The sequence below is a fragment of the Phytophthora cinnamomi genome (genome assembly GCF_018691715.1).
Source record: "Phytophthora cinnamomi strain GKB4 chromosome Unknown Contig37, whole genome shotgun sequence".
Classification (NCBI taxonomy): Eukaryota; Oomycota; class Peronosporomycetes; order Peronosporales; family Peronosporaceae; genus Phytophthora; species Phytophthora cinnamomi.
In genome coordinates, this window is record NW_027150970.1 from 629,418 (window position 1) to 646,797 (window position 17,380).

Genomic DNA, 17,380 nt, shown 5'->3' on the forward strand with positions numbered 1-17,380 from the left:
TTGACGCGCCACACGTGTGCTTTCAGCTCACCCGCTCTACGCAAGCATGGACCTTCTGGATGTTATACAGAACGAAGTTCTCAAGCAGACAGAAGACATCGTTGTCAACTACTTCTTGCGCGTTGTCGACTCTCGCGACTTTATTACGACTACTCGCCCCGCTGCGGATGTTTGCGTCACGCTCAAATTGCGTTGCCTCTCTTCCGAGCGGCTTCCTAACTGTCGAGGGATAACAACACGCGGTTGCGGAACGTCTGGCCGTCCGTGACAAGCGATCCATCGCCCGGCTTGGTGATACCGCACTTGCTGGCGATCGAGCGCGCAGTCGTGATGTTGTCACCCGTCACCATGCGCACAGTGATGCCGGCGCGGTTGCACTGCTGGATGGCGCCAGGAACCTCCGGGTGAACGGGGTCCTCAATGCCGACAATCGCCATACAAGTCAAGTTCTTCTCCACATCTTCGTCCGACCAGTTGATCGTCTCCTCAGCGGGCACATCCAGGTCGCGGTAGGCCAGGCACAGCGTACGGTACGCCTGCGAAGCGTATTTTTCAATCACCTCGGCACCGATCTTCGCCTTGCGAGAATCGTCCAGATCCTCGAAAGAGCCGTCCACGCGCTGCATGTTCTGGCACAGGCCCAGCACCACCTCCGTAGCACCCTTCGTGTACACGCGGCAAGTCGTGTTTGGAGTGTGTGTGCACGTGATCTATGCAACACGCCTACTGAATTATATCGACAGCGCTGGCCGAGAAATCCTTGTGAGCCTGAAAAGGCGGAAACGGGGGACTGACGGTGGTGGCAACAACTCGAGTAACCCAGGAGGAAGGCCCTTATTAGTGGGACCAGTACTGACCTTTTGACTATCCAGGGCTTCGGCAAGCTCAAATTCACATGATTCCGGTATGTATCTAACATACAGGAGGTGTATAGGGACTAGTGCAAGCGAGAGTTTAACTCAAAATCGCCCATAAGTTTAGGAAGCGCTCGTACGGGTGTTATATTTTGTCAAAGCGCTTCAGATACATCACTGCTCGAACGTTCAAGCGCGGTTAAGCGAGATAATTGGTACCAATGCATTTCATTTATTACGCTAAGCGTTTACTTTAGTTGTGGATCTGATGCCCCACACGTAACGCTAAACTCTTGGACTTGCCCACTACTTGCCGCTCTACTCCGGCTCGACCTAACACTCATCGCACGCGCATGTGCACCATGTTTGGTCTCCGTAATTCACTGTGAGCTTTGCCCCGGACTTCACGGTCTTTAGCATCCTAGCCATGACTTTTACAGTAGTGCGGTTCTGCACCTCAACGAACTCCACGTTGGGGTCGCATGCGTGGCTCATGAAACGCGTGATAGACCCGCATTCCAGCGCCTCCACATACACGTACTTACCTCTCACTGACTTTGCGTGTAACAACATAGTGTACCCGCTATTTTCTTTCATGTGCTCGGGCAGGTTGGCCGTCCACAATCGCGTCGTACTTGCATAGCCTACCCGCGTATTCCCCGATCACGTCGCCGACCTCGAGGTAGGCCGTAGTAAAGACACCCAATCCCACCCGACCTGTATCGTAGATCCTCAATGCAGAAGGCGTTCGCAATGAGTAAAGCGTTCGCGGCGCGTTGCTGCAGGCGGAGCCCAAGCTGCAGCAATCAAAGGTGCAGAATATCGCCAGCTGTGCGTTGGTACAGCTGTCAATAAAACAGTCACCAGAACATCGGCATTTTTCTCCGTCGCCTATATCGGCAAACTTCATTCCCGCAGGCACTTCGGACTCCTCAATGAATTTCACCGACACAGGCCACTTGACCTCCGCCATAATCGTAAATCCATCGCTGCTGGCCTCCACGAACTCAGGTCGACGCAGGTGCAAAGCCCGAAGCCGCTGTTTCATACCGGGAATCTGCATGAACTCCTTAGTACGCTTCGCTTTGATAGTCCAGGCATGGTAAATATGTGTGCCACTTCTGGTAATAGCGCACCGCTCGTGGTGGCGGCGCTTTCGTGAGCGCGGCACATGCCAGTCCGCAGGTCGTTTCGTAGGCTGGTGACGGATTTTTGCTCGCTGCCACCGCGTAGGGATTGTCTTTATATACTCGATGGCTTCCGACAACTGCAAGCTTACGCCCGAGCCAGCATTCTGGGGCTCTGCACAGGCGGTAGGAGGAATATCCTCGGTTTCACCGGCATGCTGTGTCGCCGTCTGGACTGGGTCGCTAGATGTCGGGGTCGAAGTGTCGACAAACGCCGGGCTGGACATTATCACAGCACCGGTATCATACTGTACCACCTGTGTGGATACTTGTTCGCCTGCCGAGGGGCTTGACGACAAATCGTCGTTTCTCTCGCCTACATCATCCGTCACTGTATCCGAGTTGGCACTGGGACTTAGCATACGGGCAATCCTGCAACGCTGGACGCGGGCGAAGCGTTTGGACGTGCACTGTGTAGCGTCAACCCGGTTATCGCGCCCAACGCCTTGGTTTCGTCACATGCAGCATCAGCAGCTGCAGCAACTGCCTCCTGCACTGCCGACTACAGCCAATTGCAGAACTTGCTCGAGCGCTGTGGGGCGTTGAAGAGCCCCGGCACCAACGTCAGCGTTCGCACCTTGCGCCAGTGCCCGTCGCCATCTCCGACGGGATTTCCGAAGCGGTCCTTGATCCGCTTAACCATCATCGTAAGCTCAATGATCTCACCAGTGTCTACACTTACTGGATGCTCCTCGTCGTCCTTGCCTTCGATGCACAGCACGACGGCCTCCCTATAGCCACGAGGAGCTCCACAGACGAAAGCCATTGAGTAATACGCGAGTACGTCGCCAGCATGAAGCTTCTCTGGGGTGAGCTGTGAAGCGCGGAGTGGAGCCATGAGGTTGCTGCTGCTTCTGGACGCGCGGAGAGAGGTGAGTGCGCTTGCAGGTCAGGAGGGGGGTTTGATCTGGCTTGCGACGCCGCCGCAGTGTGTGCCACACCGTCATCCCCGCACCATACCGTCACATTCAGATCACCTTCGGAGGACCTCTAGCTGGACGCCTCCTGCGTCGTGAATGTGGGCTAGGTGCGGGAAGGTGGACGAGCAGCGAGGCAGAATGGGCGTGTGGTTGCACCGGCAATATGTTTTTGTATGATGCTTTTGTTGTGTTGGTCAGATTCCAACGTGTGATTATAACGTTTTCTCTAGCACGTGCTCTGCGGGCAAGAGCAGCGATACAAGCATCTGCCGGAGAGGGGGCTGAACGGCACTGTCCCTACATGCGCGCACAACTACCCGCATCGCCTCTGTCCTAGGCGAAGTTTTGTCCTAAGCGAATTTTTTATTTTAGCCAATGAAAACAATGCATTGACACCGCATGTCTGTAGTTAAAATTCCATGTCGGCCAGCTAATTATAGGCTGCCACCAGCCATTCGGTCTCAGTGTTCAAAGTGCTATGGGTAGACCACGCACCACAGGAACCGGCACAAAGCCAAAGCGCTACACCCGCATTGCAGTCGACTATACTTACAAGCGCCGCCTTCTCGAATTCCTGGCTGCTGGCTATTCTGTAAACGAAGCTATTCCACACTTCTACCCAAATTGCAGCGTCCGATACTCTGCGGAAACAGAAGCAGATTTCAAAATGGAAAAAGCAACAGGGTCACATTGTAGCGGTCTGTGATGAAGGAAAGGGTCACCTCAAGAATCTACGCTACAGTGGACAGGGCACCGTCCTCTCTTGTGACACTGAAGGTGATATTGTGCTGTGGATCAACTCTATGCGTAAGGATGGCTGTCCTGTTTCGTGCCAGATGCTTAAGTACAAGGCGCTGGAAGTTGCAGCCGACGAAGGACTTTCCCTCGCAATTTTCAAGGCGTCTCATTCATGACGCTGTCGGTTCATGCGCAGACGCAAGCTGTCTCTATTCGAGCACCGCAATTTTATGCGGATGGACGCGGGTTCAATTCCCGCCGTGTCCATACTTTTTGATTGGTCCAAAATACCAAGAATTATTATAACTTTTACTTTTTATTATTTAATTCGGAGACTTGGCAACAGATGTACCATAAACTGTATACATTGCAGTTCGCTTAGGACAGGGGCGATGCGGTAAATGTAAAGTTTACACTGTAAACTACCTGGTATGTAACAACCGGCTCGTAGAAGCTGCTGATGCACATCGATTTGTTCTTGAGGCGTTGTTTCTGTGAACACTGTCGTCCGCACAGTCTCCGTCGCCAGACGAACAACTCAGGGCCACACCACTGTGGTTCTGCATCTCATAAAATAGCAGTCTGCGGTCGCTTGCAAGCAGCATTCAGCTATTGCGTAATGCATGTACTAGTATGTGAGCACAAACTTTTGTCTACCGGTCGAGCAATCTTGGAGGAGCCATTCTGTATTCGCAGCCCCGTTGAGTTTTGTGGTGCACTTGTCGCTTCTGATCCTGGCGTTGACTCATTTTGGGTCGTCCATCGCAACACGCCCATGAAGTATTCAGAATACCTGAATAACGTATTCTAGTATTTACAGTAAACTCCGACTCGACGCGAACTGCCGGCACGATTTGCTCCCTATCCTAACTCGCTGTGCGTTTGTAAAAACTATCCGTAGTCTTCAACAACCTCAGGGCGCTCTTGTGGACTCGGTCGTCTCAAGCGGCCAAAGACCGGCGCTGCGAATGAGATTCATGCTGACGGTGTAACAAGGGCGAGAGCACGTTGACTACAGTACAGATTGTTTCTCGCAATCGTGCTGGCGTTGCTCGCCGTATCGTGGAGTCACTTCCAATTCAGCACGGTTGTGGCTCGCGGATGCGGTCGAGCTCCGTACACGCACTGCTTGCAGCCACATTGGCCGCTACGTCGTCTGCATTCGACTTTGGCCAGAACGATGTTACGCAGACGGCAGGCACCGTGTCGCCCGGCCAAGCAACAGATAGTCTAACCCCGACATCCGTAGGTGGCAATGGGTTTGGGAACTTCGGAGCGCCGCCGTCGACAGCATCTTCGTCTGGGTGGACTCCCTCTGGTGAACAGCCTACTGGCCCTGGTAACCAGGGGTGGCCCCAGCAGCAAGGAGGAAGGCCGTCACCTTCGTCCTACTGGAACCCGAATAGTGGTGATCAACACTGGCCCCGACACGGAGGATGGAAGTCTGGCCCGTCGGAGTATTGGGCCCCGCCAAGTGGTGACCAGGAACAAGGGACCTTGGGCGTAGACTACAGCGGCTCTGGGGGAGGTGGGTGGACTCCTCCGGGCGGTGATCAAGGGTGGGGCACGCTGAGCGTGGACTGTAGCGGCTCGGGTGAAGGTACGTGGACCCCGCCGACCAGTGACCAAGGATCAGGGACGTTGGGTGTTGACTGCAGCGGCTCAAGTGATGGCGAGTGGACACCGACGAACGGGGATCAAGGATCTGGAACGCTAGGTGTAGACTGCAGCGGGTCGAGCTCAGGGGCGGGATTGAGTCTTGCCGGCTCGAACACGATGGAGGGCTCACAGGAAGCCGCGGGGTCCACGACGAGCAGTACTACTGAATCTAGTGGAATTGCTTCGACTGCGTCTAGTGGAATTGGAGATCAAGGTCCATTGCCTTCGACGAAAACGTCTTCAGGAACCGGGGCATCGCTAACCTCGAGTAGCACTGGAGACCAGGGATGGCCGAAAGCTGAGCAGACGGCGTCAGCTGAGTCGTCGACCGATGGCACAACTTCAACAGAGTCAAGTGTCAGTGCAGATGCCGATCATAACACCATGCTGCGATCAACGAGCTCTTCGGCTAAAGGAAGTAACCAGATCCAGCAACAACAGCAGCAACAGACATACACATCTACGTCTCAGTCCGACGTCATTCGGGGTATGTCCGTTTCGGGGGGCTCTATCGTCGCGGAGACCGGCACCAACCACTCTAGCACCAAGCCCACCTTCGGCAAGATCACGTCCAAGCCCGGAGAGTGCGTTGTCTCCAGTCCAACCGAGTACATCAGCGAAAAGTACCTGGACTGGGTCTGGGACAACCGCATCGGCCCCAACGTGGATGTGTCCAACAAAGCCAACTGGAACGTCATGGCCAACAAGAACTTCCACATGGACAAACTGGTGCACAACAACGGCTCGCTCAACTACTGCGTGCGCTGGGACGCCAAGAGCAACCTCGACAAGAACAAGGCGTCCAAGTTCCAGGCCATCTTGGAGCGCCACTTCAACGCGTGGAACGACTGGCTGGTCGGCTACAATTGCTGGCCGTTCACGGAGGTCAAGGTCAACATGGTCGGGTGGGCTGCCAACCAAGCGTCCCAGTTCGGGTGGTCCGACGAATTGCTCGGCAAAATCTACGAGGGTGACGTTGGCTCGGATGGTGCCCCGCAGTGTCCCGACGAGTGCTACCGCTACTACGACAATGTCAACAACGTGTGGTCTGACACAAGTGCGTGCAAGGGCGAACCCTTCGACATGTCGTTCTGGCTCAAGGAAGACATTCCGTACGGGTTCGGCTATGATTGGGGTCAGGAAGTGAGCCTCAACAACACCTTGAAAAACCTGTACGACAGGAACATCATGTTCATCGGCCACGAAATCGGTCACGGCTTCGGTCTGCCGGACTTTTACGGCCTGGAAACCAAACCGGCCAAGGATTTCCCCAATGCCATCATGATGGCGTACAGCTCTACCACGATCACGCCGAGTGATGGCTGGATGCTGCGTCGCATTCTTGACCACGTCCGATCTCGCTACAAGTTTTAATCTTTACGGCAGCACTGCTTTCTCTGTTTTAATTCGGCTCGCGTTGGTACGAGCACGTGGCACTGTTGTGGGTTTTTGAACACCTTAATAAATGCTTTTCTCGTGGTTCGATCATCGGTGGTAAACTTATCCGGATACATATCGTGTTGATGTCGCCAAACACGAAGTTGCCGAGTTGCAAGAAAACTTGCAAATTGGTCTGGGGTTTGGTCTAACTTTCCAACCGAATGTAGCAATTTCGTTTCATTCCGTTTCGTTTCTCAGTGAGGTACGTTGATGTCACTTACTTCGTAGTTCAAGCTAACGACGTCCAATGTCCGTAAAAGTGTAGTGGTGAGATTCATGATAAAGTCCCCACCCACTCACTGGGCATCGCAAGAGCTGCGATGCCGAGCTGGAGGTTAGGAAACCACTGCTGGGCCGACAGGCCGCGCCTAGTAGTGAAAGGACATCAGAGAATAAACGCAGTAGGACGCATAATAGACTTTGTGTTCACCAGGAAGCGCCAGCTTCCTTCGCAGTGTGTTTTTCGCTAAGACCCACTACAAAGAATTCTGTAGTAGTTTGTGGTCTCAGGACTACAGACTGGGAAGACGACTACAGCATGACATTCGAGACTACGAACGACGACGGCGGCCAAGGCCAGGCTGCTAGTGACTCGAATGGAGTTTCGACACCCGTGACAAGTGAGACCAGATACTCTGCGAGTTCGCCAGACATATCAAGCGTGACTCGTGCCCCGATGCCGATATTTGCTGTGGTTAGTGCGCCGAAGGTGACTTCTACATCACGTGAAGCGTTGGTCGAATGGCTAAAGCTGCGAAAAGAGTATGTGGACGCCATGAAGGAGCGATGCAAGGATGGAAAAGAAGACCTCGGTGCCATTTTGAAGAGCGTGAAGAGTTCGTTTGACGATGACCGGCTGGTGGCACTGTGTGAAGCTAGTTGGGGAATTTCAGAGAAGGACGTGACTGATGAGTTTTTGCTGGAGAAATTCGCGCTATCACGGACAACTACCAGAACAAAGCGCTACCGCAGTGAATGAATTGTTTCGGAGTGAATTGAAGATGAACATGGATAACACTAACCCTTTGACTACCAGCCAGCTGGAGTGATTTATAGGTCCATAGGGACCCATAAGAGGTCTAATCGCAAGATGCGATTGGCCAAAACTAAAAGCTACGAGACGACGGCAAAGCACTGTACAACCTAACAGGTCTCCATGGACCTGTAAAATGCATTACCGCACGAGCCACAAACGGCTAGCAGCCCCGCCTCCCCTTCGTGGACAAAAGAACTTCGATGCGTTGTTCAATGTAGCCGACGACGACACGTGAGACTGGGAGACCGACATGGACCCTGGCCTGGAAGGGTGCGGAGCAGGTTCGAATGTATACGAGCTAATATTCAAATTCATACATCAGGCAACGCTACAGAATCCTAACCAAACTAGATAAGCTTACAGTGATAGCGTTATAGCAAGCCAGTGTGAATGTTACGCAGGATTGCATGTGCAGGAGTGCGAGCGGTTGGCGGATGTAGATTGAAACTGCTACTACATGGGGTGCTCGGCTAAGCACGCATACTTGGGATAATGCTATAACGGAATGACGAACAAACGGCTCCTACTTCCATAGACCATTGCCGTTGTAGCGACACTGACCAGGGCGCGACGGCATGTAGCTCGACCTCTCAAACTTTTGATTGGGAGTACCGTGAAGTAAACCACCGTCGCCACGTGTAAAAATTGGTGTTTTTGATTGGTCGTTTTTTCCCCTGTGCGTTGAATTGATTTGCTGGAGCCATAGGTCCAAGGAGACCCGTAAGAAATCTCTGGTAGTGAAAGGGCTAATATCCAATCGCGTGTGACCGATTATATTCTCGCTTGCAACAAACTGATTAAGAAATACGGTCTTTCTAGTTTCTTTGAAGGAGTAAAAGGAACAAAGAAAAAAAAATGCAAACTGCTGGTCAACTCCTTGCCAACCATCCTGAAGGAAAAGGTGCAAAATGAAATCGACTACCGGGTTCCCGATGCACAAACGAGTGTAATGACGTTGTCAAAGTTGATCAACCAGCAAGCGCTGGAACACGCGATCGAGGATAGAGCACTGAATCGGGCTAAGCAGGCTGGGCGTAAACAGAAGGCCCAAGTGCAGCAACACTCGTTTCGAGGTAAAAAGCGCCACGCTGATGTGCAACAACCGAAATTCAACAGTCGGTCGAGAAAGTTCGTAGCGCGGAGTGACGAGAGGACAATAGTGAAGGAAGAACAGCCGAATAGCAAGGGGGCCCCGAAAACTGGGTGTTTCCATTGCAACGGCTATCACTACCTCCGCAACTGCCCGACTGCAACTAAAGAGGACCGTTGTCAGGCCCACCTCTGGCCTGCTGAGCAAGCAAGCCAGAGCGATGCGGCGCAAAGGCTCTGGCTTGCTTGCTCGCGGCCAGAGGCTTGAAATTCCTGTGGCAGCTACCCGAGAGGGTCAGCCGTCACAGTGAACATGCATTTTGTAGGAAAAACATGAAAAAGAAACATGGAACATGCATTTAGTAGAAAATAAATGAAAAGAAAACAAAAAGATGCAGGGTAGTACATAGTCAAGGAAAACCCCAGAAATACGCAAAGAGAGCCCTGTGCTCGCGTAGGAGCACAGCGAGGCATGCATGTTAGGCTAGCAGTAGCAATTCAGTATTAAATAAACCGTCTACCCCGCACATCGATCACAACTACCGCGCTTCTCGACATGACCAACACTCGCACCCACTTCAACGACAAACACTCTTCGGGCCCAACGCGACATCTGGTAGCACTAGCGGGGGAAGGCTCGCTGCTGCACGGCACTCAAGGGGAGGCTTTTCAGCTTGAGGTGTAAGTATCACGTCAGCGTGACCAACCCAGCTGTTGGGGAGACTTTTGTACATTAATAGGGCAACCTATTATTGTACGCTGACCGTGGGAAATAACTGGAGGGCAGCCGTGGTGCAAATTTGTTTTGCATCTGGCCCCGGTGACAGCCCATTTGCCCAAGTAGCTACTGTTCTCAAAAGACTGCACCGCATATAAATCGAGCACTATAAGTCTCGAAGCCGGTTAGTCAGTTTTTGTTCTTGGTAGCCCGGCACAGCAAAATTTTGGCGAAGCGAAGACCAGGACGACAACCGTCACCGCTCGACCTCTCACACGTCATCGACCTCTCACGTGTCATCGACCTCTTCAAAGGCATCGAAGAAGTCCAAGACCTCCCACAGCGCATAACTCGGCCAATTTTAGGAAGTAGCGTAGGCTATTTTCTTTAACAGGTTTTCTCTTTTACTTTCTTTTAGTCAGTGCCCCTAAAAGTAGATTGCTCCCACCGGTATCAAGTTTCAAGGGTGAACACACAAAGTACGAAGTTTTCGCGTGTTCAAGATGGCGGATCCGGTCCAACTAATGCATAGTATGTTGGCGGCCATGGAGAAGCAGACAGAATTGATCGACGAGCTGTGCAAGTCAAGGCAGCTGTCGCAACTAAAGCTGGATGGGATAAAATGCCCAGCTAAGGGGGGACGCTCAAGGAATCGTTCCAACTATACCGGGAGCAAGTGGAGCAGTACTTTTTAGCTAAGGGCATAGACTGGAAGGATAGTAAGTTGAGTGGACGCATTTTGGCTGTGTTAGCGGGATCGCTGAAGTATGGAGCCGCGCAGTGGTACATCGTAAAGAAGGACGATGTGAAGAGTGTGGAAGACTTCTTTTTGAAGCTGGAGGAACCGTTCGTGCCGCTGGATCTGCAAGAACGTCTTCGGGACCAGATGAATGACTTGAAGGAGCGCCAGTGTCGAGACTTGCCCGATTATATCAGCAAGTTCAGGCACTTGATTACTCAAGTCAAGGAGATGAGCGAACTGGACAAGATCATGTATTTCTTGCGTGGTCTGCCGTCAAGTATTCGGGAGGAAGTCCAGTATCGCAGGAGTGCAACGTTGACCGACGCTATTACCGTAGCGCTCGACTATGACCGGTCTCACGCGCATCGTGGACGCTCGGAAGGAGCACGCGACAGACCGAGGTACCGATCGTACGACAACAGACGATCGAAGAGCAACAACAATGGACCAGTGCCGATGGAGATCGACAACGTAAGGGTACCGTCGAAGGAGGAATGTACGCGCCGAAACCTGTGTTTCCGGTGCGGGAGTAGCGCCCATCGGGCTCGTCAATGTCCGATACAGCCGCAGCAGACGCAAATGGCTAAGCGGAATGCGCCGAAGTACAACAACTCGGGCAGTAATCAAGGGCGTAAGCCGAGGATGAACATGGTCCTCGAGGATGACGAACAGGTGGATACTGTCGTCATGGATCGCGTGACTATGAGTGTGGCTGACATCCAGGAACAAGCGGATGAGTTACAGGCATTCAAGGACAAGGCACGTGTACAAGTGGAAGAGACTGTCACTGCAGCGTCAGAAATGACGGAAGATGCTGGCTCGTGTGGACTACAGCCAGTTGAAGAACCGAGTTTGCATGCGATGCAACCGGAATTGGAGTCTGGTGTGTGCGGATCGCCGCCAGAGCAGGAAGCTGAGTTGCATGAGAAGCAGTCAGTGAAGTTGGTTCAGCAAGGATCGCAACCAACAAGTACAATGGAGACCTTGAAGGTGAACGCAGTGAAGTCCGAACGTACGAGTAACCTTTTCATCAGGAAGGGTCGCATCAATGGCAGAGATGTCCGAATTCTGTTGGACACGGGTGCAAGCACGAACATGATTATGCCAGATTTGGCTAGTAATGTGCTTCTGTCAATACGTCTTCAAGCTCAGCGCTTTGATGGCACGTTAACGCCGGCGACGGATGTCAAACACGTGGAAGCGCCAGTGAGCATGGATGGGTACTTCTTTCCAGCGATCGAGTTCGTGGAATGGAAGTTGCCGGAGTCGCACGACGTCATTTTGGGGAAACCGTGGTTTAAGGACTGCAACCCTCAAGTGGATTGGCAAAAGGAGGAGGTTGTCATACGTGACCGGATGCAATTCATCGACGTCGATGCACCGTCGTTCTCGCACAACTTGAAGGAAGGTGAGTATGAGCAGGTGTTTCGGGTGAAGAAACAACTTGTGCCCGAAGTGGAAGGAATTCCAGAACCGATCTTCAACGTAGTCGGTAAGGAGTACAAGGATGTGTTTCCGGAGCAATTACCAGACGGATTGCCTCCGATGCGTGAAGTCAACTTTGAAGTGACGTTGAAGAAGGGGGCTCAACCAAGCTCTCGTGCACCGTTCCGCATGTCGAAGATGGAACAGGATGCTTTCGAAGAATTTGTCAAAGACAAGTTGAAGAAAGGATGGATTGAAGTGTCGAACTCGCCGTGGGTTTCGAACATCTTCGCTATCCCGAAGAAGGACCCAGTCACAGGTCAAATGCCGAAAAGGGCTGAACGGTTGCGTAGCGGCAATTTGAAGATTCCGTTGCGTTGGGTGTTCGAATACCGCTATCTCAACAGCGTGACTGTTATTGCCAAGATCCCATTGCCATTAATCGAGAAGTTGTTCGATAAGATGGTAGGTTGTGTCATCTACACGTTGATCGATCTTGCGCACGGATATCATCAAATGGTGGTGGTGAAGTCAAGTCGTCCGTACACTGCGTTTCGAACACACAAGGAAACGTATCAGTGGTGTGTAGCGCCCATGGGAGTGGCTGGAATGCCAGGGACATGGTCCAGGCTCGTGCACAAGCTGTTCGACAAGTACGAATTTGTCGTCGTGTATCTCGATGACATCTGCATCTTTTCGAAGAGTATGGAGGAGCATGTGGAGCATCTGCGTGCAGTTTGTATGGTACTGCGTCGCGAGAAGCTTTTTGCGCACATGGCAAAGTGTTCGTTTGGTCAGTCCGAAGTGGCTTTCCTAGGACATGTTGTCTCGCAGGCAGGAGTAAGCGTTGATCCGCGTAAAACGGAAGCGATAGCCAAGTATCCGACTCCGACGAATCGAAAAGAGGTGTTGAGTTTCTTGGGTTTGGCAGGATATTATCGCAGATTTATCTGTGATCTTGCCGAGATTGCTCATCCGTTGAGGGATTTGACGAAGGGAGATGCCCCATGGAATTGGACGAAGCCTGTGGAGGACGCGTATTTGCATCTCAAGCTCGCACTTCAGCAAGCACCTACGCTGAAGTTGCCGGACTTTGAGCGACCGTTTATCGTGACGACGGACGCGTCAGGACATTGTATTGGTGGAGTTCTGTCACAGAAATATGACGGAGCAGATCATCCGATTGCCTTCTATTCGAAGAAGTTGGATAAACATGAGCGTGGATGGCCTACGCATGAGATGGAGCTACTAGCTATCAAAGTGGCTACGGAGAAGTGGAGACACTATCTGCATGGACGCCCATTCGACGTCTACACGGATAACGCAGCGGGTTCGTGGATGTTGCATCACCCACGAGTGTCACCAAAGATGGCTCGCTTTTTGACGCACTTTTCGCAATACACGTTTACTTTGCATCATGTGCGAGGTAAGATGAACGTTGTAGCGGATGCGCTCTCACGGCCTCCACCGGATGGACTGGAAGACGAAGAGGAGAAAGAAGCACCTCTTCCGGATGTGACGTATACGGTTCATGACTGCGACGACGAATGCACGAAGAATGTCGCACCAGTTCATGACCACCGTATTAAGTCTGCAGTGTTGCGCAACTTGTCAACGGATGATACTCACCTGTTACTCGACGATGTCGACTTACGGGGGGAGGGTCGCCCGATTGGCGTAGCACAACAGCAAGTCAACAGCGTCGGCTATCCTTTTGTAAGTCCGCACTTGGCCCCTGAGACGAAGAGAGTGTTTCAGGAAGTATACGAATCAGACCCTGCTTTCAAGCAACAGTGGTCTAATGGAGCAGGAAAAGAGAAGTTCGTCAAGCACAATGGGCTTCTGTTTTTCAAACAGACGAAAGGCGAAACTGTCTACCGACTTTGTGTGCCGAAGATAAAAGAGCTTCGCACAAATGTCATGATCGAATTTCATGATGGAACGACGTCCGCGCATCCTGGAAGTCGACGTACGTACGTGAAAGCATCGCAATGGTACTACTGGCCGACTATGGACCGCGACGTAAGGGAATACGTTCGCACATGTGAGACTTGTGCACGATGGAAGTCCAGCAGCCAGAAGAAAACAGGACTACTGATGGTGATACCAGTGCCAAAGGAATGCTGGGAAGTGGTGTCAATGGATTTCATCACGGGTTTGCCAGTGTCGGAAGGGTTTGATGCAATACTAGTTGCAGTGGACAAGTTGTCCAAGCGAGCGAAGTATGCACCAACGTATTCGACAGCTGACGCGAAGGACACGGCTAAAGTGTTCTTTGATGCAGTTGTTCGGCATCACGGATTGCCGAAGGTCATCATCAGTGATCGCGACTCGAAGTTCATCTCGGACTTTTGGAAGTCATTGATGAAGTTGATGGGTATCAAACTCAGCATGACAACTGCGCACCGAGCTCAGGCAGATGGCCAGACAGAGCGCCAGAACCTCGTGCTCGAAGATGCATTGAGATGTATGATCTCGTATCACGGTGACGATTGGGTTAAGCACCTAGGGACTATCGAATATGCGCATTCGACCCTCGTCAACGCGTCTACGAAGTTCGCGCCACTCGAACTTGACACAGGACGTAAGGTGTCAAACATTGTGGCAGAGGAGATGAAAGACCTGCTGCAATCGGAGAATGATGTGACGCTCGCGGAGTTCGCGAAGAACTTTGCGAAGGAGCGACAGGAGATCGTAGAACGTGCTCAGAAGAATTTGGAAGAACCTCAAGCAAGACAAAAGGAGTACTACGATCGCAAGCGCAGACAAGTTGTCTTTAAAAGAGGTGACTTAGTGCTGCTCGACACGAAGAACTTACCGCTGAAAACCGTAAACAAGAACACGGAATTGAAGAAAGCGAAATTAGCGGCTAAGAAGGTTGGACCGTTCGTGATTGAACGTATGGTGAACGACAACGTGGCGAAGTTGATACTTCCGCGCACGATGAAACGTCTTAATCCGACATTCAACGTGGGGTTACTGACCCATTACCAAACGAATCGTGAGGATTTTCCGAATCGACCGATTCCGAAGGCTGTACCTCTAATCTTGGACGAGGACACTGGAGAAGAACTCAACATTGTGGAGAAGCTACTCAAGAAACGAACTAGACGTCGCAAACGTCAATGGCTCTTGAAGTGGCATGGGTTGCCGGAGCATGAGGCAACCTGGGAAAGCGAAGCGCAGATCAAGCACGTTTCGCATTGGCGTCAACTCCTGGATGAGTATCGACTCCGCCAACGCGAAGTCAACCAGGGGGAGATGTCAGGCCCACCTCTGGCCTGCTGAGCAAGCAAGCCAGAGCGATACGGCGCAAAGGCTTTGGCTTGCTTGCTCTCGGCCAGAGGCTTGAAATTCCTGTGGCAGCTACCCGAGATGGTCAGCCGTCACAGTGAACATGCATTTTGTAGGAAAAACATGAAAAAGAAACATGGAACATGCATTTAGTAGAAAAGAAATGAAAAGAAAACAAAAAGATGCAGGGTAGTACATAGTCAAGGAAAACCCCAGAAATACGCAAAGAGAGCCCTGTGCTCGCGTAGGAGCACAGCGAGGCATGCATGTTAGGCTAGCAGTAGCAATTCAGTATTAAATAAACCGTCTACCCCGCACATCGATCACAACTACCGCGCTTCTCGACAGGGCCAACACTCGCACCCACTTCAACGACAAACACTCTTCGGGCCCAACGCGACAACCGTGACCGACTCAATGCCAAACACAATAAGAAGCCAGCTAAGCCACAACGGAAAGCGACACCAGATTTATGACGACTCGGCCAGTGTCTGCCAACTTGTGCGCGCTCAATAATACTTGAAGTGTGAGCTACTAGATAAGACGCAACGTGGAAAACCACGCAAGCAGACAACCGCTTGAGCTTCGTCTACAACGGCTTGAAGCTCACCTACACATGCACATCATAGAGATAGACCATCGATGCAGAGGAATTTCGATAGGATAGCCTTCAGCTGTACATCTATCTTTACAATGCAGCAGTTCCATTTTCACCAGCAAGGACTCGTGACATTTAGCTATAGCTAAAACGTAGCGAATCTATGAGACTTCACCACACCGACCACAAGGATGTCCAGCAGCGACCCAGCAGAAGTGACCTTCGAGAAGGTCAAGAGCAACGGAGCTGTGGTGAAGAAAAAAGTGCCCACCTTCCGCGACGGAGACTGGAAGGATCGGCTAGAATGGTTACTCCGCCTCTCTGCGTAATGGGCTATGCGGCAGACGACGAAGAGGACCAAGTAGCGTTCGTCGAGGACATTCAAGTCCTTCTCTTCGATGAAGACCTGCAGCAATTTAACGACTCCGTGACCGAGGAGAGCATCCTGCGGCTCACGGCTGCTCTTCAGCGACTGACTGAGATTCACTGCCCCGATGGAACCCGAGGCGTGATTCTCGACGAGATGTCTGTGGTAAAGAAAACGCGCGGCGTCAGCGTCCGAGAGTACATCCGCTGCTTTCGGAAGCTCGGTCGCATGCTGAACTATATTATGGACAATGAAGCCATCCCGACTTCTGACGTGGTTGGAATGTACAAGAGTGGCATGCCAATTGACTGGCAAATTGATATCAACCGACTTTCGCGTAGTTGGGAGTACAACGCTTTAGTACATCAATTTGAGTTGATCGAGCGCAATGAGCAGGAAGAAGAAATGCTCAGGAACGGAGGTCGAGGGGTGTGCACTCGCACGAGCCAAGGAGCACAGCTACCTCAGAAGGGCAGAAACCAGGGAAGAGGTCAGGCGTCTCGCCGGAATAACCAAGGTAGCCAGCCGCGTGGACAGCCAAGGCAGCACCGAAATGAAGGAGGCAACGGAAAATACTGCCAGTTCTGTAAGCGCAGCAACCACATGGACGCAGATTGCTTCCACAACCCCGAGTCGCTGGCATACCGGCCACGACGACACAACAACCGGGGCATCTCGCTTACCCGGAAGATAAACCTCTTCAGGTTCGCGTAGAGCTTATGTTTTCGTATAAGCTCAAGTAGCTTCCGGAGATGCACCCTGTGCATCTCTACGTCGGTCTTCCCGTCCACAGCTCGGCTGTGGTTGAACATATCATCTAAGTAGCTCGGCGCGAAGTCGCGCACCGAGCGCAACAAGTGCGTCACGCACCTGTTGAAAGTCGCAGTCGCGTTCTTAAGCCCCTGTGGCATCACTAACCATTCCCAGAGCATGCCGCTTGGCGTACTCACTGTCGTGAGAGGGATATCGCTCTCACGCATTAGGATCTGATAGAATCCATCTCGCAAGAAGTCGAGAGCACTGTAAATGATGCTCCCGGCCATCGAATCGATGATAACATCTTTTCGCGGTATCGGCGTCTGCGCCTGTACCGTCGCATTGTTCAGCTTGTTATACGCATAAACGAAGCGCCATCCGCTCTGTGTCTTTTTGACACAGAACGTCGGAGCACTGTGCGTGGACTTTGATTCCCGCACTTGTCCTGCTTTACGACGACTTTCAAAGAAGTCGTCGATCGCTTTTACTTGTTCTCGCGGCAGTGGCCACTGCCGCGTAACACAGTACTTCGTGCCCGGCACGAGATCAATCTCGTG

At 52.0% G+C, this 17,380-nt stretch overlaps 2 protein-coding genes across 2 annotated transcripts; one reads left to right on the forward strand and one right to left on the reverse strand.

Moving 5' to 3' along the window:
• Positions 1 to 215: 215 nt before the first annotated feature.
• IUM83_11838 (Calcium-translocating P-type ATPase, PMCA-type) lies at positions 216 to 626 on the reverse strand (the record flags this gene model as incomplete). The annotated part of the gene is made up of 1 exon (XM_067936424.1): positions 216 to 626. The coding sequence occupies one exon, from the start codon at positions 624 to 626 to the stop codon at positions 216 to 218; it is 411 nt and encodes a 136-aa protein (XP_067792203.1).
• Positions 627 to 4,800: 4,174 nt separating this feature from the next.
• Positions 4,801 to 6,732, forward strand: IUM83_11839 (Neutral zinc metallopeptidase, Zn-binding site; the record flags this gene model as incomplete). Its single annotated transcript, XM_067936425.1, has 1 exon — positions 4,801 to 6,732. One exon carries the CDS (start codon positions 4,801 to 4,803, stop codon positions 6,730 to 6,732), a length of 1,932 nt encoding a protein of 643 aa, XP_067792202.1.
• Positions 6,733 to 17,380: the final 10,648 nt, after the last annotated feature.